We start from the raw sequence: 25,006 nt of genomic DNA, 5'->3' as shown, positions 1-25,006 counted from the left end.
ACTTCCTGGAACAGATTTAAAGGGGCAGCTGTGGCTTTTTGTTCTTCTAGGTATGATGCCCAGGTCCAACTTTCTGCCTTCTCACTGGAAACTAAAAATGTCAGAAAATGGAACAAATTAAATTAAATTAAACTTCCAAAACGTTATATTAACTGACATTTAGACACCTAGGACAAGGTTTAGGAAATCTCCTCTCCCCAAAATTATAACCCTCAACTGCTTTCAGCTGTTGAAGACTGAATGATGCATGTTACTCAAAAGCATCAGGTTCTTCCTTTTATTCTGCACTTGTACTTTCTGGCTGTAGGTACCATCCAGTAGATGGGATAGTAGCCACAGTCTTTGCAGGCACAGTCAGATTGCTTCTCAGAATGAACACATAAGAAAAGCATACTGACAGACAGTATGAAGAATACTCCCTCTTTTCCAAGAGAGGAAACATAAGGAAAGGTAGACGGACTTCTGCTTTGCTCCATTTTCATAATCAAACTGAGGATGGGGAATACAGAAATCGAGGCAAAGGAAGAACCCTTTCTTATATCCTGCTGGGCTCAGGCCAACAGTGCAAAAGGGAGAGGAACAGGGATTTTTTTGTCTGTTTTGTATGGTTTTTTGTCCCAGTTCCTCTCTCCCGGACTAGGAGGAAGGCAACGTTTTAAAAAATCCCTATTGCTCTAAGCACTACCAGTTCAAAACTCTGTAGGATCCAGAGCTGCCTCTAACCCACAACCAGAATGACTTTTTGTCACCAGAGAAGCCCTGCATCAAGTGAGTTTCTTTCTCTGGAGGGAGAAAGGGAGGTGCACTGCATCCTAGGTTCCCAAGATGTCCTCCGAGGAACCATAGAATCACAACTTTAATATATAGTGCTTTTGTTGGCTGAAGTATTCATAAAAATAAGGAGCTATCCATTTTGTCCAAATGAAATACAATTACTCACATTTTCCAGTATCTCAAACAGTCAGCAAAAAGGTACGGGGATGACTTATTTTTAATTGCATTATTTTATTTTATTAAAACAATTAGCTTTATGAAATAATTTTAAACACAGTAGATGATGATGATGACAAGTAGTAGTACTAACATTAGCTAAGAACAGCTTTGATTTGTGTATCAATAACCTGTGTATCAATAGGGCCATCGTTAACTTTAAGTTAAAGATCTGATCTCTCCAAATGAAAATTAAGGGCAGCTGAACTATATAAATAAATATGGGAAGGTCACATGTTAATGGTGGGCAGTTATATATAGATATATTGAAGGAGAAAATCCCAAATGTGTAGATACATGTGTTGGCTTTGAATGGCTTCATGTGAAAATACCTGTTGTGGAATACATGGCCCCCAGAGTTGCACTTGGACCTTTTGTTTTTGACATTCTAGAAGGCACTGAAAACTCTTCTTTTTAAGCAGGTGTTTGTCTCTGAAGTCCGATGGTCATTGGGCAACCATCAATGGTTTTGTTTTGACATTTCTTTTTAAGCTAGGTGAGCTGACAAGGTTCTTTGTTGGAAGGTTAATATTAGTAATGAAGGGGATAGATGCTTTATGTATAATGTTTTTATACTGTACACTCCCCAGAGTCATTTTGAGAAGGCAACAAAGTCGTGCTTCTAAAATCAAGATATGCTCCACCCAATTAATCTACAAAACTGGACTGAATTACTCTTGGCTGACTAACCCAACAGAAACTTTGATACCAAGTCACTCCAAATGATTTAGTCCCCATCTTCCATAAAGCAGAACTAAACAAGGAATATCATTTCATATTTGGGGAAGGAATTTGGTTAATAAAGATGATATTCTGGTTGCTCAAACAAGGAAGCAGTGCTATATGCTTACCAAGCTGACTGGCATTCCATTCTTCGTTACCATTATTAGCAACAAGAAGTTCTCCTCCAGAGCCATTTGTTTCCTCCTGCTTTAGTTCCTAAGTCACACAAACAAAGTCTCTTACTTATGGGGATACCAGGAAGTTTAGGGGAGGCTTTCTTAGAAGGGGTGTGCTACACACGTGGGAGAAGGGACAGCATAATAATTCAAGATGAATAAATTCCAACTTACTCTGTGTGTGTGTGTGTGTAAAAATAAAAAATACCATGTTAAAATTTACTATTTGGCACCAACTTTTTGAAGACCTCTGTAGTCACTCCCAAGGTTTGGATGATGGGTTACCTGCAGCCTTGGGATTTCAGATTATGTCCCCTAGCTTTATATGATCAATTTCAGGTTACCCCTTGTAACAAGTCAAGGAATCTTGTGTTACTCTAAAGACAGACAATATTTACAATATAAGCTCAAGGCTTAAGCTTTTAAAATCCCTTTCATCAGATGTGCAAAGTGTTATAAATGCCTGTGATGAATGACACAGATTGCAAACAGTGGGGTCAGAAGAAAATAAAACACAGATGTGAGAATAACCTTATTACAGTGGCATTCTCAAAATATTTGCTGGTATGACACAGTCATTCTCGCATAGGTGAGCTGATTAACACAATGCAAAGTGCTAAACAGTCTTGATTCCTCTTTAAGCCACAGGAGAGAGCTGTACCTCTTGATAACTGCAAGAAGCCTTGTAGACAGCAAGAGGAGTATTGCTGATTTAGTGGTGCCTACAGGATCCATGTTGGTGGTCCAGGATTTATCATAAATTTGTTAAGTCTTTATGATGCTACAAGACCCTTTGCTTCTGTAAGATTAGTTTCACTGTGATGATACATAATGAAAACTTGCACTCCACAGATCTTTAAAATATTAAGTTACTGTAAAAGATATGCATGGATGCTGCCAAATGCAGCTAAAACCAAAGCTGAATTGCTCCTTGAAGGAACTTGCAACTTAAGGGAAATACAAATGTGATCTATGAGTATATTTTAAGTTATTTTTACTTCAAATCAGACAAAAGACAAAAGAGACTTCCATTTTTTTTATGGTGTAGAGAGAGAAGGGGTACAGTATTGCTGCACCATTCCAAAATTCCACCACCCCACTTGTTACCAGTCATGCTCCTGGAAAGAGATGTACCAGAATTACGCCCAGGCTTTATTCCCCGTAAGGATAATTGCAGCTTTGGCACAACTGCATGTGTGTATTTGTGTAATGGTATGAATGTGGGAGTATGATTTCAGTCAGGAAAACAAAACAGTCATCCTGCTTGGGATATGGCTCCACTCAAAACTAATGCTCTCTGCAGTGCTTTGATGTGGAAGAAAAAAACTAAGGGGCAGCATTTGGTTCCAGATTCCTTGCACCACATTAGTTTTAGCCCTGTGCTGCATTTGCAACCTAGGAATGTTTCTACAAAATAACAACAATTTCTAGATATGCAGTGATGATGTACTGATACATGGGGTGAAAAATTCACAGCTGAGGAACACTTTATTAGGAAAGGGAGGAAGGGGAGAAAGAGAAGAGGGAAGAGGGAAGAGGGAAGAGGGAAGAGGGAAGAGGGAAGAGGGAAGAGGGAGGAGAGGAGAGGAGAGGAGAGGAGAGGAGAGGAGAGGAGAGGAGAGGAGAGGAGAGGAGAGGAGAGGAGAGGAGAGGAGAAGAGAAGAGAAGAGAAGAGAAGAGAAGAGAAGAGAAGAGAAGAGAAGAGAAGAGAACTCAGTTAAGCCGCATTAGCTACTGCTTCTGGCTTATCCTGCAGATAGCTGTGGCTTTACAATAAATTCAAAGATAAAAGCTAGTTTAATACAGCATTGTGTCAGGGGTAGGTTAACAAGTGTTCTCCAGGTGTTTTGGACTACAACTCCTTTCAGTTCAAACCATATCCAATAATGCAGATTATAAATTGTATAATACAAAACATCTGGAGGGTACCAGGCTTGTGTAATGTGCATAATTCTCAGCAATGGGTAAGACAATGTGGATTCTGCAGCATAATGAATATGAATTTATAAATATGTTTATAATGTATAAATTTGTAAGTTTAAAAAGTTAAACAATTATCAAGTAATAAATTATTTCAAAACCACAAATTATGGTTAGGACTCTTTCAAATGACAGCCGGCTTTGACTCTGTCCAAAATTACCAGCGCTATTTTTATTACTGCACAGTGCAGCCTGACTGTCCTCACCTTCTTCCCTTGACCCAGCAGAGCTCTGTCCAGCTGCCAACAGGGAGGGAACTACATGAAATGGCCTCTATCTAGCACCCTGCTTTGTTTTTTCCCCCCACTGTTTTGCAGAGTCAAAATATAAGCCCAAAGAAAAAAACAACAGGAACAGACAAGGAAGTAGGGGAACAATGACAAGGTGCCATGGCACATCCCTCTTAGGAAGAGAATGGATCAGTGCCATCCTTGTGTGTAGAAGAGTCCATATTTAGATGACAACAGTCACTTAGAAGTACGGAAGCAGGAATCTTGATCACTGAGGGGATGGAGGAGAGATATTAACATCTCTTTCCTCTCTAAAAATCCTATGGGTTATATGTGCAAATGAGTATGCATGTGTCATGTTGTCCCCATGCACCATTCCTTCATACCTGTGATGCACCAAAGAGCTTTAAGGCCTTTAAGGCAGATATACCTCCTTCTCCCTCCCCTCCAAAAAAGTTGCCCTTCCCTACTCTGTAGTGTCCACTGGTCAAAGCTATGGCTCCATGGTATGACTGGGCCTAATTTAGGCCAATCAAGTGGGTGAAAAGCATGCATACCAGGAAAAAAAATGCTGCTATCAGATTCTACTGCAAATACATGCAAGAACATCCCAGTCACACCATTTGCTCTGACTCTTCCTCTTCCTCCTCTGAAGGGCTTTGATAATCTTTCCTCTTCCGTTTCTTTACTGGCTTGAGAAGTTCAGTAGTGTTGGTGATGCCAGCAGAGTTCTCCACAATGACAGACCTGCAAAACCAACACCCAAACTTGGAAATGCTCCAGATAATGTTTCTCAAGCAATGAGAGATGTGTTTATCCTTAATACTAGAACTTGCTACTGCAACAATATTGCCATAATTCAATAAATATTTTTTTCCAAGAAAGACACTCCCCAATGTTAGCATTTTCAAACATTCAGAAATACCACACCTACCTACAGTATTTCCACTAAAGGACACTGCAATAAAACCTTAGATGAAATGGGTTCATGCAATTCAATTCCATATCTAAACCAGTATGCTAGCTGAAAAATCAAGACCAATCAACACAGATAATAAATCCATGCTTGGCATTCAAGGCTACAAAGCAATTGTGACATCATCTTCTTATGCTTACACCATCCCCCTCCTAAAGAAGAAACTAAAATGCCTCAGTCTAGATGAAAAACCCCTGAAACTGGGAACATTCATTCTGGTGAAATTATAAGAAAATGTACTTTGGCAAGGGAGATGTGATGCTTCTATTAGACATTCCTATACCCTTTGAAAAATCCTCAGGTCAAAAGATCACGTACAGAGAAAATCCACTTAATATATGTGTATGTTGTCTTTGTCAACAATTTTCACTAAATTCTGGGAGTTGAAATCCACACATCTTAAAGCTGCCAAGGCTGAGAAACACTGAGGTAATTTATGTTATATAAATTTGTCTGTAACAGATATTCAGCATTAACGGATGCTCTTCTGCCCAGCTGCTCCCTTAAAACAAGATATACAGTATTTCTTTCTGCTCATGGAAGAAAGGGAAAAACAACAGGAACAAGCAATTGAAAAGTGCATTAGTTCTCTTTCTCTCCTGACCTCCTCCCCCCCCCCCATTTAAAGCTAGCATCTTTATTACCTTTCTTTGAACTGCCGGTGACAGTTCTCACTGCAAAATGCCCTGCCTTCCTGGGCTGACCCAGAAACATTTCTCCGGCCACAGGTATTACAGTGGCACAGGTTGTCCACAGTTGGAAGTTTAAGAGGTTCTGGAACATCTGACTCTAAAGAAATCAAAAAATGAAAAGCTCAAATAAGCCACAACAATGTTATGATAATGAGAACGTTTTCTGGGTCAGGCCAAATTGCAGAATCACAAACCAGTGGGCTGAGCATGCTGTAAGAAGCTCAGCGTATGTTTTGTGTGCCAATTACTCAAACATATTTTAGGCCAAGGGTGCAAATGAACAGCCTGACAGTATCTCTTTCATAGCTCTGACCATTATCAGAGCGGGTGAAGGTCAACGTTTGGAACATTCCTTTTGCATTTTTCAGCATTTGTGGGGTTTTAAGTATCAGAATAGCACCTTAAGCTTTGCAAAGGTTGAAGGCATTTATTTTATTACTTAAAACTCCAAAATCCCTCTCCTACAAATGGTCCCTGGAATCATCTATTTTGAAATGCAGCCCTTTATGTTTTGCACAAAGCCTGGTGAAGCCTCAAGCAGATAGAAGCTATGCATCCCTGATGCATGTGGGCTCATGATTAATAGTTATAATGATTACCACATAGGGAAAGTATGCACATTATGGTTTCTGGAATACTATCCAACCCCTTAACAGCAGCACTGACACTGGGTCACAATGACTATGAGGGATGAGGGAGGGGGGCTTAAGGATGGAGCAGTTGGCAGAATTCTGAGTTGCTGCCTGACTCCTTCTTTCATAGCATTTTTACATTAGGCAAATTTTTATGGATTTTTACATTAGGCAAATTTTTATGGATTTTTTTTTCTCTGTAACCCCTTGTTGAATCCAACCAATTTTTAGAGTCAATCTTCTCCTGCCATATCAGTTTGGTACACTTCTGTTCATTTTTCAGAGATATTCTGCTGACAGATAAAAAGATGGATGGATTATCTGAGACCTTCACATAATTTCTTTGCAACATTCCATTGGCACTGGAAAGAACTAAATGATACACAAACATACATTATCCTGGGCAACAAACACAGAATGATCAGGGCTAGATAAAAGGAATGTTTGAGGAAGTTATAACTATATAATTCACATTTCCCAGGAAATCAGGACATCTATGAAGTTCATGCAGTATTAAAAGCAATTAGTCATGGCTTAAAATTCTCCACATTGCTATGCTCTAGCAGAACCTACTCTAGTGGAAATGAGTATATGAAAGTTTGTAGCCTGCCCCCCCCCCCCACAAATCCTCACCTGGAGTCCTGATGGGATTGCCCTTGCAAGTAAGTACCCCTCCATCATCCCCATTTCTTTCTGATGGACACTCCTGTATAGGCTCTGTGGGTGAAGGTTTGTCAGCACTGACTACTTTCACTGTCCCATATTCATTTATTCGAAACTGTGTCAATAAAAGATGGGGGAAAAAACGTTATAGGGGAGCGAGCAAGACAATTTGAGGCATGACAGTAGTATGATGGAGTGAAAACGAAGTGCCTTTCCTCCACTGAGCTTAGGAAAACATACCTAGAATCATCTTGGTTTACCTTCACAGCCACTTTGTGAGGTAAGCTGGATTGAGAAACAGTGGCTGAACCAATGCGTGCTTTGGATATGTTCATATGACATGTTAACGTGTATGACATCATCACTAAGGAGTTCAGGAACAAAGGTGATAACTTGCAAGAATATAGATTTAGTAAAAGAACGTTGTAATGGATGATCACTTGGTATACTTAAGATGCTTGACCTTAATCAAACTCAAATTGGAACTGCACTTTTAATTAAGCATATAAATGCTATTGAGGGTACATAGGGATAAATGTCACACTCCAGCAAAAGACTGAATGCCAGACCCAGGCTCTCATCATGTATGCCCCTTTTGTGTGCTGTTGAAAGGGCTAGTATACTATATGTCAACCAAGCAGTAGTCCTGAAATTTGCCCAATGGAATACACACTTGAGAACTTAAAAAAAAAAACCTCTTTATTGATTTACCCTTAGGTTGCTCCCAGGGAGAGTGGCCATCCCATCTTTCCATTCCAGATCCCGGATGGTGTTGCAGATCTGCACTCCGCTGATCTGAGGGATGACTGTTGCTGTGATTGGCTCATTTCCCACGGCCTCTCTTGGCCTCTCTGCCCCCATGCTTTTCTGGGCTTCTCGGGGGAATCGCTGGATTTCTAAGGTGTTCACTGGAAGGCTTACAGTAGCTGTGGTTGCTTATGAAGAAGAAAAGCAGTACATCACAAACACACCCATATACACAGATGCAAAAAATGATTCCTGAGCAAAGTTAGCCAGATTTCATTACCGAGCAATATAATCCAGATACAGCTGAGTGCTGAAAAGGAACATGAATGGGAGTGGAGGTTCCTAATCTTTGTAGGTAGTGCAAAATCAGTGAGTCACATCAGAGCAGGGGTAGGTAATCTGCAGCTTGAATAATCCCCAGCATCCCTTTTTTTGCTCCAGAGCCCCCCTGTAGGGTAGGACGACACTTTTGCCTGTTGTTTGACATTTGGGGAGGTTGGAAGTTTTTATCCCTTAAACCCCCACAAAAATAGGGCTGATTTCCCTCCAACATTTTGTTTCTGTCCATTCCAATGTGTTATGATATCACAGGCCATCAAAATGTTACTCAGACCCCTGTAATGCCAAAATAAATAAAAGACACATAAAATAAAATTTAACTCCCTCCCCCTTTTTTTTCAAGAAAAGTTTCCATTACTGAGTTAAGGGGTGGAATACATTCTACAACCTTAGCATGCTTTTCTCATACTTGAATGCTCAGTACAGCCTTCTCTTTCAGCCTTCTCTTCTCTGGTGTCTTTCAGATGTCCTAGACTATAACCTCATTATCTTTGGTGGCTAGAATAGATGGGAATTGTGGTCCAGCATGCTTGCAGATGCTAAGTTGCTTAAAATCAAGATATCCAAATACAAAATCCTTCCTTCTCCCAAGAATGCTATAATCAATAGATGCATATAGGGAATCTTTAGTCTTAAAGGCAAATCTTGTAATATAATGATAAAATATTATGAATGCTGAAAGTCCTCAGGGTCCGTGGTCTATAATTGTAGATGATGATGATGTAATTATGTTATCCACTGATTGCAATGTATATTCCATTAATTCTCTGAACTTAATGTGTTCATATACCTGGGTTTTTTTATGAAAAGGTCAACATTCAAGCAAACTATATTGTTGCAACTTCTTACAACTTTCTAGAAATGTCTTCATTAATGTATGAACAACTTGAAAAATGTAGAACCGACAAAGGCTGAAAGATAGATAAATGAGAGAAACTGGCTCAGCTGTATGTGATCTGACACTTTGGGCATAAAAATGGAAAAAAATGAACTGCAGGATACAGTGAAAAAGAACTGGAAGCAGAAGAGTAACAAAATTTCAGCATTTTGAGCACTCACCTGGTATGATGAAGGTAGTTGTTGGTAAGTGGGCATTTTGCACAGTATTCTCACTGGCCACCAAATGGACACTGACCTCCCCAGTCACATTCCCTTTTGTGCTTCTTATCACCTCCATCTCTGCTCGTCCATCCATCACTTTACCTAAACACACAGGATATAACTGGAACCAGCAGGTAGAGATCCCATGAAATCATAGGGAAATTAGCACCATATCTTATGCCAACCTTCTCTAAAATTGTGACCTCCACTTTATTAAGACTGTAGCTCCCAGAATTCCCAGACAGGATAGACAACAGAGAGCTTCTCTATTACAAAATAGCTTCCAAGGTGGGCATTGCCAATCACATTGCCAATCACAATTAACAGACAATCATGGGGGGAGGGGGGCAATCTTACTATCCCTTCTAGTCTCACTTCTCTACTTCCCCAGCTTAGTTTTGTCTCTCCTGGGCAGATGAGCACTTTCAGATAAAGCACTAGGCTTCAGCCCATCCACCAGTTTTGTTTTCTATGAACGCCTACAGAGCCACACTTGGAAATGAGGCTGAAGATGGGGCCTGGGACTTTGCAGCATGCCAACTTTCCCTTATTTTTTAAGCATCTAAAATAAAGACATATATAAAATTGGGGGCAGGGGGACAGAATGCCTAGATGGGGTACCTTTAGGGGCATCAAATTTCTATTGTAAGGTGTGTGTTCATATATATGTATAAGTTACTGAGTGTGACAACCCCCTAGTTTTTCAGTGGAAGAACAGTGCCCTCTGAAGCTGAGAAATTGACTCCATGCTGAGAGAATTGAATAGAAGGAATACGGCTTTTATTTTTCAAAAACGCTTCTCCCATTTATTCAATAGCACAACTGATGGAAACTTTTGTTGCTGCTGTAGTGTTACTGTATAGTTGCTTATTGTTTCTAACTTCATAACCTACTGGACCTCAGTTTGCTATATTGTCTGTCTATGACTATCATGAATTCTTGCAAGCTCATGCTTATGTCAACAGGGATAGTCTTTAGCTACCTAATGAAAACTAGACTGTGCCTTTATCATTCCAGCAAGAATCATTAAGAAGGGGTTAACCACCACTCAGTGTCTGATTAAGACATAGCACATTAGAGATGGAACATTTTCCATGACTGGGCAAAGTAACAATGAGTCTCTTCAAAGAGGCTGCCTTTTACTTCTCTTCTACATTCTGTTACACTGAGTATAGTGCTGAAAAGAGAAAAAAACAAATGTTCAGGCAGAAGGCCCAGCTGTTCTCTCTCCTGCTATACTTTCTCCACCTCGATCATGTGCTAAATCAAAGATTTTATTCAAGGAGGTAATATTTATTTATATTAAATAATTAAATTATAATTACTTTAGCTAGGATAATTGTACTGATTTGGAAATCTCTTCGTGTGGCAGTTGCCATTCCTTGTTTTTCCTTTTCTTCAATAAATTCCTTTTTTATATCTCAAGATTTGGCTTTGTTTGCCAAGGGAATTTCTCATTAAAATGTTGCCTATATCCAAGACTGCAGTGACACAGCCTTTTGTGTTTGGGGACTGGCACAAGGTTGGTTAAATTCTGTATTTTTCAGCTTTGGGCAGAAGATCCAAAGCACCTTTCTTTCTGTATTTCTTAGGGCTGGGCTGAAGGGAAAAGTTCTAGATGGAATGGCTAAAGACTCTCTCTCTGGAGAGACCTGGGTGTGTTGGAAGGCTCAACTTGCCTGTTGTAAGTATCTTTCACCATAGAACTCTTGGAAAAGGGATTTGCCTGTACTTTTTTTTTTTACACTCTCCCCCATTCTAATTTCTTACACAATCCCTATTTCTATTTGCAAACTAGACTGGTTAAAAGAAAGCACCAGCACCCTGTACTGTGTCCCAGTGCCTGGAATTTGATATTGGGGGACACAGTTCAATATCCTGAAGGGCTCATTGTTTTAAGGAATATTTGAATCAACAAGCAGATTTTAAAGCATATAGCTGACAGTTAAATGACAGACACCAGGAAAGTTCAGTTGAAAAGAAGTAAATAACAGGTGTCCTAACAATCAGAAGAAAAGCTCCAATGGACTTTTCCAATGGACAGAACGAGAGGATATAAATTGAAATAAATGAAATAATACTGTTGGATTCTTTTGTATCATGAACACAAAAAGAATGCATCATAAAGAATGATCATCAATATTCTAGGGTTTTAAAAATTTTCCTATGTTCTAGACAGTAATTAAGTTATGTTGATGTTAGTATTCTCTTTTTTTATGTAATTTTTATTAGAGATTTTTACATAAGTAAAAGATGAATGTAAAAAATATAGAAAATGAGATTAAGAAAGAAAGAAAAAATAGAGGAAAAGTGCAGAAAAGAAAAAAGAAAAAGATATTTAAAGAAGCGACTTCTGACAGCAGTTACAAATTTAATACCACTCCACCCCCTTTAAGATAGTTTCTCTTGTTTGTTTTTGACAATGATTTGGATTATCATCATACAAACTTTTTGAAAAGAGTAGACTATAAATACAAACTTGCCTAAACCATCTCTTAAGTCAGAAGCAACAAACTGCCATACATCTGTGTGCAAAGCTGCAACTGCCTGGCTTTAATGAAGGAGCATCGGATTTTAGAACAGTAAACAGAACCAGGCTCCCTGTAGTGCTCTGACTACAAACCCAACATGGCATCTGGATTTAACAATGCTACAATCACTATTATTAACACCTCTTAAATCACAGTCAAACTATGGTTCCTGCATGGAACATAGAATGACCCAGCACCTATCCAGAGGGCTCTAAACTTCTCAGAAGCAGGGACTAAGCCCCTATGTGGGAGTCATATCAATTACTTTAGTAAAAATCTCATGGCTACAGATACCACTTGATGAATGTCTTTGCAGCTAGCTATTTTGATATAAACAGGAGCGTGCTGTGTTATAAACCTATCTGTTAGATCCTTGGTCCTCAAAAACCTGTTTTGTTTATCAAACTGATTTGAAATTAATATACTGTGCACCAACATTTATTGAGAAAGTTTGTACAACATCTGACACATTTCTAAACAGACGTTTTGACTATCCCAAATGTTAGCTAGATGGAAGAAGACTGGCATGGAGAGGATTCAATTTAGCAAAGAGTTACGGCTGTCACTTCTCTTCTTCACTCCTTGTTGCTCTATCTAGATGCCTTCCAAGAAGGTGAGGAATTAGAGTGAGAATGCAGTGATCAGTGTGGCTGTTCCAATAAGAATATCAGAATTACCTTGTCATATCTAATCTTCTCCCCCCGCCCCCCTCACAAAACCATGGCAAAAGAGAATTACCAATCCTTGTAGGTCTCTCCAGCCATTTCCAAACTGGCGTTCTCCAGATATACCAGAACCACAATCTCCAAAATTCCCAATTAGCATGGATAGAAATTCTTTTGAACTATGCTCCAAATACACCTGAAGCACTATGTTGGAGACAACAGCCCTATTTCATAGTACATTCCAGTTGAGGATAATGGAAACTATAGTCCAACACATCTGGGGTTCACTCAGTTGGGGAGGGCTGCTGTATTATTTCAGGACAGGATTATTCTATATCAGAGATGGAAACATGGAGCCATCCAGATGCTGCTGAACAATAATTCCCAGGATTCCTCAGTAACATGGATTCCCCTCCTTATTGTAAAGCCTAGTTCCTTTCTCAAAGAGGAAGGAGGGATGCCATACAATTATCATCTTCCAAACAAAATAATCAGTCAGTTACTCCAACAAAGAAAACAATGAAAAAATCTCATTATAATTATTATATAAGTTATATAATTTTATGTAAGTTATCTCATAATAACTTTTATTATCCTTTATTGTCTATTATTGCATTTAATATTTACTCTGTCAGGGTTATATTAGTTGATTATTTATGATATTGATTTTATATTAGTTATTCATGTTTACTCTGAACATTTTAATTGCTTTTGTTGATTTTTATTTACTGTGGATGTTTTAACTGTTGATTTATGACTGTAAATCACCAGCAGTCTGTAGTAGATTTGGTGGTAAACAAATGGATTAAACAAACAAACCAACAAATAAATAATATTGTGTCCACATAACAAATTTGGAATAATTATTTATATGATTCATATTGCGTCTTTTTGCCCATAGGGCACAAAGTGGCTAAAAGGAAACAACTACATAAAGTAAAATATCTAAATTATCATGGAAACAGTAAAACCACTTATTGTGAATAAAGTGTCCTTTCTCACCAAACAGGCTCAGACACGGTATATACATCCACAAGGAAGAGATGTCCTTTGAGCAAAATCACATAGCCTCCTTGCCCAGGCTCTGAGACAGCCCACCTGCTGTTTGTAGACATTATATCATTACAATGGGCTGAAGGTAGTTCAAGATGATTTTGTAGGAAAGTGGCGTTTTCCATTGGAAAATGGAATAAGACCTCCTGTGTTAAGGAGTCTTTGATGGGTTGATGTCCTACTGGGCTTCAACTAGCCCTCTGCAATACTCCCTGCCATCCAGCTGTGGCTCTCTGTGCCTCCAAGGCTGTTGCTGCTTTGGCAGCTGATACCAAGAGACATCTGCGAGTTCATTAGCAGCTACTTCCCTACTATTGGGAGGAGTTCCCAACCTGGCAGAACTCTCTTCACCACAACCTGTTGCCAAAGATTCCTTGTGAGATGGGGAACTGGCAAGGGAAAGTACTAGACTCTGGCCTGGAGTCCACCAGTAATATACAGACAAAATGGCAGGAACTGTGCCAATGAAGCTCTGCAACAAACAGCAACAGCTCCACCCACAGCCACTGCAGCCCCTAACACCAGCAGCAGCAGCAACCACCTCCCTCATCCAAGGAGAGTGATTATCAGCTTTGTTCCAGAGATGTGGTAGGAGGAGTGCTGTGGGTGCAGCAGTTTTCAGACCAACATACTTTTCTTTCATCTTGAGGATGGAAACACATACTTGGAGTTCTGTGGATGAGCCCTTGGTCATAAAGACACAGAGTGACGTTAACTTGCCCCTTCCTTTGTGGGGGATATGGAAAAACTGTCCATTTTAGATCTTGTAGCATATCTCCAGAGAAGCTGGGGAAAGAGCCTGGATAAAGAACAGGGGCATACTTCTCCCTGACAGCCTTTCAGAAAAGTTTGGAATCTCCAAGAAACTGAAGTAACCCACGAACCATGAAACAGAAGATCATCTAACTTCAGGAAAAAAGTAACCTGTCTAGCCAGGAATATTGCATGCAGATTTTAATTTCTGTTTACTGTGTGCTAAATCTAAGATTCTGTGTTTTTCCGTACAAATTAGGAAATACGTCAGCCTCACAGCATACCTCAGGATGTGCATTACAATACTGTCTTTCTTTCAGAACTCTACAACCTGCTTTCACCAGCCCAATCCTCTTTGAATGGCATCTGAACACTTTCTGCGGGGCTAAGAAGCCTGGTGTCCTCAGCTGTGGAGAGAAATTCTCCATTACACATGGACATATTTCACATACAGATGAGGCCATGAGTGGAGGCATAACTTGCACGCTCAGCTTAGTTCCCCTAGACCACAGTTTGTTCTGCTTTTTAACACACATGTATGGTGAAACCTGATCATCAGACTTCTTTTATTTACCATATAAATCAGTTATCCCAAAATAATACATTGCTTAAGTGTACTGGGCCCTAAAAGTTGTTTTTATAGTACTTCTGAGATCTCTTCTGCCATTGTGTTTGCAGGACCTGGCCTGCACACAACTCCAGGTGCAATTCTAGGGGTGTTTAGGTGGAAATAAATCCAACTGAAATCATTAGGATATATTTTCTGCTTAGCATTGAACTGTCAGGTCAGCTCCTTATGAGGTTGCTGCCATCTGAGCAGAGAGTTAAAGTGGTAATTTAGATAAAGAGGGAAGCTGGGGATACCCTTAGATATAGAGGGAAGCTGGGCATACTCTGTTTTAAAGATTACAATTTGTATGCCTATTATGAATAACTTAATACTAATATCTAGAAAATTCCATTTTGTTTTTTTATAAGTAATGTTTTGTCTTGCCTGTTTTTAAACAACTCTCCAGGTCACCCTTTTCCTTGCAAACAATGCATTGTAGTGCACAGAAAAGGAAAATTATCCATTTGCTCTCAGTGTTTTTATGCTCCTTTTATACTGAGCTAGCATTGTGGGCAGCACCATTCTGCCATAGGGCACAGCAGCGCATAACCAGCTCATTACCCTGAAGTAAACTGCCAAACACACTGAGTGTGAAGCCTAGAGCAATTCTGGACAATTCCTACAACATGCAGCAATTCTGCATATTTAATATTATGTCCTAGTTTATATACAGAGCAGTCCTAGCTGAAGGACTGTCCAGTCCCAGAGAAACATTGAGAGTGGGGGGAGAGAGAAAGTGCCTTGAAGTTGTCCCATTAATTGTTAAGAATGGACAGAGCAAGCATACAGATAATTGTCTTCTTCATACTAACTGGGTTCACATATCCTACCGAGCTCTATTTAACCAATAAACCATAAATGGATGAGTTCATGCAGCATGTTACAGCAAAAGCAATCCAATCACATACATTGCTTAAAAGTGGTGCAAACTAGGCCCTTTTAGGTAATTTTTAGTTAAATTGCATAATTATTTCTAAATGTGTATCTACATATCCATTGATATTTATAAACGTTATGGAAATCTGCAATATCTTTTTGTCCTCTTTTAAGGTCTTCGTTTGACAATGCCTAATTCCAGCAGAGGAACTGTAATTACAGTATAGGCAAAGTGTGTCTGACTTAATACTATTTTGAGGCAAAAGAACTACCCAGTGATCCAGCCCCATGAAGAAAACAAAAATTACAAGTTGATCCACACAAAATATTAAATATCCCTCTCTCCCTTAAAAACTCCTGTTTTCAGAAGCGCTATGATATTTCAAACCAGAGGTATGAAATGTACAGGTAGTTATCGACTTACAACCACAATTGGGACTGGAACTTCCATTGCTAAGCGATGATGTTGTTAAGTGAGTTGCACCTAATTTTATGATCTTTTTGCCATGGTAATTAAGCGAATCATGCGGTTGTTAAGCCAGTCCGGCTTCCCCCATTGACTTTGCTTGTCAGAAGCCCCCTGGGGAGGTCGCAGATGGTGATCATGTGACCCCAGAACGCTGTAACTGTCTTAAATACATGCCAGTTGCAAAGCGCCCAAATTTGGATCACGTGACCCTGGGGATGCTGTGATGGTCATAAGTGCGAAGACCAGTCATAAGTCACTTTTTCAGTGCTGTCGTAACTTCAAACAATCATTAAATGAATGGTTATAAGTCAAGGACTACCTGTAAAGTTGATTTATTTTTTTATCTTTGTTCTTATTCTGTCGTTCTTTGTCCTCTGATTGAGCTAGCCTAGAAATCTTGTAAAATAAATAATAAAGTCCAGCTAATCTGTTATTCTGCATCTGCTCCAGGCCCCTTCAGTTTGATTCTCACTTGAAATGTTCATACCACTGTCCTGCTATTAGGTAAATTGGGGCAATATTGCATATTGGCTGTCATAAAAGGCAGTACATTGTTATTTGATTATTGCTATAGGATTTTTATTATAAAAATTAGAAGAGGTGCTTGAAGGTCTTGCTGCCCCAGATAAGATGCCTTGTTTGGATTTTATGCAAACAAAGTGCCTAGTTCTGGGGACTATGCAACTTGTTTTAGATGGGAAAAACGTTAATTGCTGCTCCACCTATAGTAGTAAAATCTCATGTTCAGGCAGCTGGGACTGCTGCTGAAGTGCTGTTCTTCCAACCATGCATCTTATTCCATATCTTGTGTTAAAAGAGTTTTAAGACTATATGTGGGATTCCAAGAAATCACAGCTGAAGCATTCTTTTAAAAACACCCCATGAAATGAAAGTTTTTTTCCCATTTTTCTTGCTAATTGAATATCTGGAAATTTACATTCCAAATCTTAAACATATTTATTAAAAAAAAAAACTGTGCTGCTGATTTCACCAAGATTTCCTTCCAAGTAATAACATTGCCGTTCTGATTTCTCTCTCTCTCTCTCTCATTGCAAATTACTGATCTTTTACAGTTTTTCTACTTCTCTAAGAATTAAAGCAAGTATTCTGAATTATTCTTTCTTCTATCCTCTCATAAACTGCTTTACTAAAATGCTGAAAGAGTGATTTATATTATTATTACAGATACATAAATAGTTATGTCAGTTTACCTATGTAATGACTTCTGAGTCAGAAGTCTGGGTGCTTTACAAGCTGTGGTGCTCCTTTGGTAAGCCTCATAATGATTATGTGACTCAAACATTCTCCTTCAGCACAACTCACTCTAAAAGTCATGTGGACTTTCCTGAGTGTCCACACTACCCTGACAAATAATTATATTCTGTACATTGTTTTCAGTCATAGAGAGACCTTCATGCTCCTTCTCTCTACTTCAAGCAAGATTGTGGTGCTTTCCCCATTTTCATTCACCTATGATACAACTGTATTCTAGCAACGTTTTTTTTCTACCATGTTCTTATAATGTTGCCTTCATCTTCTCCCCAGTCCATGACTGAGGCAGGCTTAAATTGTCCTTAGGTGTACAATTTAAAGTACTACCTTTTAAATTACTATCTTTTTCACTTTTCTGACAGTTTCCAAGGGCAGCTTCATGGTATACAAAATGTTAAGTTTGGAACCCATTATTTTGGAGGTAAGTTAGATGACACCAAGACTTGAAATACAGGCAGAAGAGCAGAGAAGGGCTTGGAATTGGGAATAGCAAATTTCACGCTTCTATGGTTTTCTGCCAAGCCAAGGATGGGCAAAGAGCAGTTCCACTCAGCAATGGGGAAGAGTCCTATCTCTTTAGATTTGAGAGTCTGGTCAGGGGAGTTTTCCAATGTTTCAGAGAAGATCACACACATGGACTCAAATTCGGTATCTATCTGCAACTCAGTACGCAAATGGTAAAACAATACTCTATCATGTGTAATTCACTTGTTATTCAAAGCAATTGAAATTCAAGATGACAAGAGTCCCCATATTATACTGTTGATGAAAAGGGATATTCACATTGTCTGAAATGGAACAATGGAACCTGCGCAATCATGAGACTTTTTGTCTAACCAGAATGCCCTAAAAGTACCTTTGAAAAAGACAACACAAGCTCTCCCATTTTTCTAAAAGAAACACAGTGTCACTTCTCTTTTTTCATATCCTTTCTTGAATCACATTCTAGTAGAATGAACATTGCCCTTCCTCTAACACTAAATCCGGATGCTCCCCCCACCTAATTCTTATCCATCTGAGTTCCCATCTGCTTAGAAGTCACATCCTTTGATCTTCAAGCTATTAATTTCCAGTTCCAGAGGTGTGAGACTTGGTTATACTAGATCTTCAGTAATTAGAGAAAGCCATGTTCCTCTGTACATGCTCAAAGACTCTTTTCTTTATTATGTCACTCTTCTTCTGAACACTTAAAATAATCAACATCATGTTTCCATCTGATTTTTCATCCCCACAGTTCACAAAATCAAACCAGTTCAACTTCAACAACAGAACTAGATCACAGTCTTATTCAGCCTAAGGCTATATCAAAATCTGTCTTGCAAATTTTCAGTTTCTTTTCTTGCAAAAGAAGCTTCTGCTTTTCTATTTTATTCTCAAGAAGCTTGAGAATTCCTTTCCAATTCTCTTGATGAAGTTTTCAGCTTAACATGTTGTTAGAGATGGCACATCCTTTGGTCATTCTGAAGACTTTCTGACTACACTCACTACCCAGCCAGGGGGGGGGGGGGGGGGGGGAGGGGACCTAACAGCAGATTCTTCAATGAGGACTCCCTTAGGGATTTAACTAAAGTGGGAAAGCCGGGAAGGGTGTAGAAAGATGATTGTACAATAAAACACAGCACATTCACACTATCTCATAGATAAAAAAAGTAGTACATCACATTCAGCCCATGAGAATTTTACAGGAAGTCTGAAAAGTTAGAAAAACACCATTCTATATTATATTTACATTGGCAAGGTGCAAAATGTGAATTGAGTCTTAGTTGACCAATTTCTGCTCTATATTTGATCCATAATGCCTTGCAAAAGGGAATTCTATTTATATTTTATCGTACAATATATGCAGATAATAAATTCAAATTATCAAAAGACTGAAAGGAATCCAAAAAATAAGAATAAGACCAGCTTTATCTTCAGCTATCATCACTTTAAAAGCCATACAAAAATCTCTTTTCCAAAACACTGAAAAGGTTGGGTGTGAAATAATACATAGTTGCATCTTTTTCACAGTATAACCAGTCTTCAATATCACTATCCATATAGAAACCCAAATATTTTAAAAAAAAAATCTGTGGGGAGAAGAAAACAAACCTAAGACACTTTAGAGATGCTTCCTTCTTGAAAATAGTTGTAACAGTCAAGGTCCTGTTTCCTGCAGAGGTATCCATAGGGGGGAGGTTAAAAAATCAAGATGGTGTCCACAACTGTGCCATCATGGCTACCATCTTAATTTTTTTGAAAAGCCCCACTCTCCAGACCTCTGAAGACACATCTATCAGTAGATTTTGGAGATACATTATTAATCTCTAATAATCTATGTCCTATTTACACTATTTCCCTTGACTGATGGTTGTGCACATAAAATGCCTTTAAATGTCACTGCCCTAAAATGGCCCAACTGAGCACTATACTATATGCTTGCATTATATAATTTAACACATAATTCCCAGTTATTAAACAATGAGCATTTTCATTTCTTAGCTTATATATAGACAACTTCTAAGGCGATGCAAATGAAAATATTACACTTAGGGCAAAGTGGACTCATTTCTATTGACTGATTTTTTTTAATACTTAAACTGTGGCACATCTTTTGTTCTGTGTAAACTGTAAATTGGATACTGATGTCCACATTACATTCTTATGAATTTCAGGACTGTAACATCATCAAATTAATTTTGAACTGTTTTGTAATTATTTTACTAAGTCTGAAAATAATAAGTATCTTTCTTTAACTAGCTTTTTCAGTTTCTGAAAAGCTTTCTAACAATTATATATATATATATATAATGTTCTAAACTTAAGCTTTCACCATTAGTACTGTGTTACCAGTATTAACGTTTTGCAAACCTGAGATGAATTTTTGGAGGAGGAATTAAAAAGCGCCGATGCTGTAAGCAACAAAACCCTTTTTATTTCATACAACAGGATGTTTGTGTACTTGACTTTTTCCATCTGAAAGATAAGCATGCTATTTTTCCATTCTAAGCAACAGCATCAACAAGATTCTGGTGCAACATGTTTTACCATTTTAAGGTAAATCCTGACTCATTTCCTTCCCTAGCCAACCATAAAGGGATATGTTAAGGGGCAGGATAAAAGCAGCAAAGGGATGGAGATCGGAGTCAAGCAGGTTAAAATTGCACAACATAATGGGTCCATCTGCTAGAAAGAATACGGTAAAGGCACATACATTTCCAAAAGCAAGCCAATAAGCAAACAAACAAAACTTGGATACAGACTTCTAATCAAGCCCTCCCCTTATTATCCCAAGTGACATCCTATTACAACTATTTCTACAAAGCCATAATAAGGTACCTGGGCTACAGAGAGTTATTCTGAGCATATATTCCTCATAACGCACCAGAATCAAAATCCTGAATAACCAGGCGGAGAAGACTTTTTTTTTTTTTTTTTACTTTGCTGCGCGCGCGCGCGCACACACACACACACACACACACACAGACAAAGCGTGAGTTCTGGACGTCTCTAATCAGAAGACTACTATAAACCCGTCAAGCCACAAAGTCCTTACTTTTTAAAAAACATCAAAATGGCGGAATTCTCTGTTTTTATTCTGTTGCTCGAACAGATATTCCCTTAATCTGAAGAGAGGAAAGCATGAAAATCAGCCGAAGGAGAAAGTTTGTGAAAACGACCTCTTTTCCTTCCCTCCCTCCGTTGCAAGACGGTAGTACACATCTTTCCTACTATCTCCCCCCCCCCCGCCCGCATCTCTTTTTTTCCTGCATCGCTTCGTTCCAACTCTTGCATGTCATCTGTTCATAGAAAGGGGGCTTCAAATCCCGCTCCCCCACATCCAAACAGCATGGGAACTGCAAGGAAAAAAATATATTTAAAAAGAGCTTGGGATTTTGCACTGCCCATGCGAAATTCCAGGCACCAACTGTTTGGATTCCATCCCCCGCCTTCTCTCTCCCCCTACCTCTCACTCTCTCTCCCGACTTGATTTTTTTTTTTTAATCGCAACGTTCACTGTCAAAACACACAACTGAAAGGAATGTGTGGATGTGTGGTCCTCACGGCGGAAAAAAAAAAAAAAAAACCCCAAACGCTGGCACATCGACTTGCGAAAGCAGGCAAGCACAATTTTAGATGAATGCACGGCATGCAAACGACAGCAAAGGTCTGCAGAGCAGGAGAGCAGAACCTTCCTCAGCTGCATTTTGATGATTTAAAGAGGTTTATAAATTACTTTCTTATCTGATTCCTTACCTACAATAACCAGCCTGTGGTCACTGAATGCTGAGCCTGCGGGAACCTAAGGCTGGCCGCGCCTGCGCGCAGAGGGGGCGGGGCTGTTTCCCTGCAGAAATGCACAGGGCGATGAAATTGACAAGCAAAGCATATTTAATATACAGCGGGGGGGGGGGGAGAGCGAGACGTACTGTATTATCCGCGCTGCAAACCTCATATTTATATAAACATATGATTAAAACAACAATTAACCCCTTTATTTTCCCCCTTTTCGCTGCATGGCAGGCTCTCTCTGCTGGGGGAGGGGGGTGCTTCCATATTTCTTTTCCTCCAGTACAGAGCATCGCTAAAATAAAACATACAGAGAGGCCGATTTGAATATGCTTAGGGTTTTTAATAAATCTTCTCGACGGCAGTATGTTTCTTCCTGCTCGGGGAAAGGGGAGAGAGGAAAGAATGAAAGACTAATGCTGATGAGGAATAAACCCAGAACTTGACAGATCCTGGGGGTTTTTTCCCGCTCAACTAAGCTTTTGCATTCCACCCTCCAGAGAGAAGCCGTTGCCTCGAGATGCTTTATTGTGGTCCTCCTCCTGCCGGTGGAAGCCTTCCTCTCTTGGGGGTGCACGCTTTTTACCGCATTTCCATCCTCCTCCCGCCACCCCGCCAAAATGCTGCCCTGTGGCTCTCGGGCTGGCTTTTAAGGGTTCCGCCGCTCGCCTGGCGTCGCAGGCGGGAAACCTGTGCAAGGTGAAGGGGAGGGTGGATTTGAGATGCTGAAGCAGCTAGGAGCCTTTCGAGGGATTCGGTGTAAACACGGGTAGATGTCGTTATGCGAAGGGAGGAGTTGGTCTCCTCCTCCATGCTCTCGGACACGAGTCGTTTCGTGCATGGATCCGAACAAAAGAACCAATCACGTGAATTTCAGTTCAGGATGGCTCCCGGGTGCGCTGCTCGCCTCAGGAAGCCCTGCTCTCTTTGCCTGGCACTGGACCAACCAGGCATCTGTTCGCCAAAGATGCAGCAACTTGCGTCCATCCCAGTATTTCTAAGCAGGAAAAATCATTCCCTACTGGATCCTCTGGCTTTGGGGTTCCTGTGGATACCACCGATGTGCCCCATGGACCTCTTCCTCAGATCTCTCCAGCATTCATGTACAAGCTGACTTTTTTCTTTTCATGTAACCCACTTTTTGTCAATGTTAATTTTTTGCCTCCCCAATGGCAGGCAGCTGTGGTGTCTACAACTTTCTCTCAAATTCCAAATATGTCCACTAGCCAAAAAGGTTGGGGACCCTGACTTCACTAAACTCTTGGTAGAAACAAGTTTGTATCTACCTATGTGATATAGATCGTGAAGAGACACAGTAATTAAATCAACAGCAATCTGTGGTTCAATGATAAGGAGCACAAGTGCCTTTTGAACTCTCTGAGAAACTCAGGGACAGAAATGTTCATTTGAGCACTATCATTTTCACTGCATACTCTGTCAATGTTTTTTTTCCCCCTTCATTGAAGGCAATGGCCCTGTTAAAAGGATCTTTGGGAATTCCCAAAATATTAAAATATTGAGTGTACACTTTAACTGGTTAATTTTAATTTTATTAGCTTGAATAGAGAGTATTAGTCACCTGATCATTTGTCAAATTTTGGATGCCTTCTACATGGCTGGGTTCATACAACCAACTAAATCCAGGTTAATAAAACATAATTCCTGTGTTCACATAATGTGGTCAAACAAGTAAACCATACCATGACAGTATAATGGCCTGTTTTGTACTAAGGCAATGATGGCTGGGCTCCCACATGAATAATTAACTATTAAATGACTATCATCATTAGATGATTATTATGACTGAATCACTATTAAACTGCATTTTAGCTTGATTTAGGATGTGTACAAATTCAGCCCACGTGTAAATTTCAGGCCAAGTTCCCCCCTTTGCACCATCCAGAAGTCTCTGGGTGTCCTAGTATACCTCTGAATCTTTCTAGCTAGGGGTTTGCTATGAAAGAGCCACACTGTTGGTTTCCATTTTTTACCGACTGTGCTTTTGCTTTATTAAGAGGTGAGATTTTTACTTAAATTGTCATATGAAGGGATGAGTCTAACACTGTACAGCTACTTCCACACACTTTCTCTATTACCTTTTTAGCAGCACCATTTTTTTCCAGTAACTGAATTTTAAAATTGTGTTAAAACACATTTTCACCTAAACACTTTTAAAACATTTGTTGAGACATTCACCCAATAGTTCTTAAATTAAAAAGTGCTTTGGCACAGATTAAATATGAAATACACACACAAAATATATGTTGCCTATTGGCATCATTATAGCCTTGTTTTTCCTGAGACTCACGTGTGACGTGAAAAAAGCTACTAAAGAAAGAACTTAATTGCATGTATGGGGGAAAGGTGGAAAAATGTTCTGTGATAGTTATTTTATTAGGATTTTTAATTATACAATGGATATTTTAATATTTTTTTCTATATATCATGTAAGGCCCTGAGAGTCATTGGATTGTGGCTGGATATAAATGTAATTAATTAATTAATCAATCAATCAATCAATCATACTGAGGGGAAATTGTTTAAGAATGGTACATAGGTGAATTGTTGTTTGCTTACCCACTGACTAAATTATGTTCGTTAGTGGACAAAGAATAGTAAAAGGAACATAACTGCCCTCTTCCCCCACAGTCCATTACAAATCTGCACATAGATCATAGCAGAATAGCAATAATTAGGTAGAACTAGAAACTGCCCATCTGGATGTGCATTCTATGTTTACAAATCTGGAATAATCCCTACTCACCCACCCATTTTTTCCAGTAGTAATGTATGGCTGTGAGAGCTGGACCATAAAGAAGGCTGAGCTCCGAAGAACTGATGCCTTTGAACGGTGGTGCTGGAGAAGACTCTTAAGAGTCCCCTGGACTACTAGGAGGTCAAACCAGTCAATCTTAAAGGAAATCAACCCTGATTGCTCATTGGAAGGATTGATAATGAAGCTCAAGCTCAGATACTTTGGTCACCTAATGCGAAGAGAGGACTCTTTGGAGAAGACCCTGATGCTGGGAAAGATGGAAGGCAAAAGGAGAAGAGGATGGCAGAGGATGAGATGGTTAGATAGCATCCTGAGGCAATGAGCATGAAACTGAGCAAACTCAGGGAGGCAGTGAAAGACAGGAAGACCTGGTGCGATATGGTTCATGGGGTCACGAAGAGTCGGACACAACTTAACGACTGAACAACAACAACAACCCACCCACATTTATTAGAAACATACGCACATACTGCAGGGTGATGA

At 39.4% G+C, this 25,006-nt stretch overlaps 1 protein-coding gene across 2 annotated transcripts in view; it reads right to left on the bottom strand.

Moving 5' to 3' along the window:
* L3MBTL1 (L3MBTL histone methyl-lysine binding protein 1) overlaps positions 1–21,760 on the bottom strand; it is a 49,155-nt gene extending 27,395 nt beyond the window's left edge. For both annotated transcript variants that reach the window (XM_025168944.2, XM_088153641.1), the window contains exons 1-8: positions 21,715–21,760; positions 9,208–9,351; positions 7,774–7,997; positions 7,033–7,177; positions 5,720–5,864; positions 4,720–4,846; positions 1,842–1,929; positions 3–91 (exon numbers count right to left, since the gene is read on the bottom strand). In XM_025168944.2, coding sequence (XP_025024712.1) covers positions 3–91; positions 1,842–1,929; positions 4,720–4,846; positions 5,720–5,864; positions 7,033–7,177; positions 7,774–7,997; positions 9,208–9,343 — 954 coding nt within the window. In that variant the 5' untranslated portion in view covers positions 9,344–9,351; positions 21,715–21,760. The remainder of the gene's footprint in view (positions 1–2; positions 92–1,841; positions 1,930–4,719; positions 4,847–5,719; positions 5,865–7,032; positions 7,178–7,773; positions 7,998–9,207; positions 9,352–21,714) is intronic.
* Positions 21,761–25,006: the final 3,246 nt, after the last annotated feature.

This window comes from Python bivittatus, unplaced genomic scaffold (assembly GCF_059951505.1).
Source record: "Python bivittatus isolate LINGU-HERP-01145 unplaced genomic scaffold, Pbiv_v1 ctg000700_np1212, whole genome shotgun sequence".
Taxonomy (NCBI): Eukaryota; Metazoa; Chordata; class Lepidosauria; order Squamata; family Pythonidae; genus Python; species Python bivittatus.
This window is presented reverse-complemented; position numbering and strand designations above follow the sequence as displayed.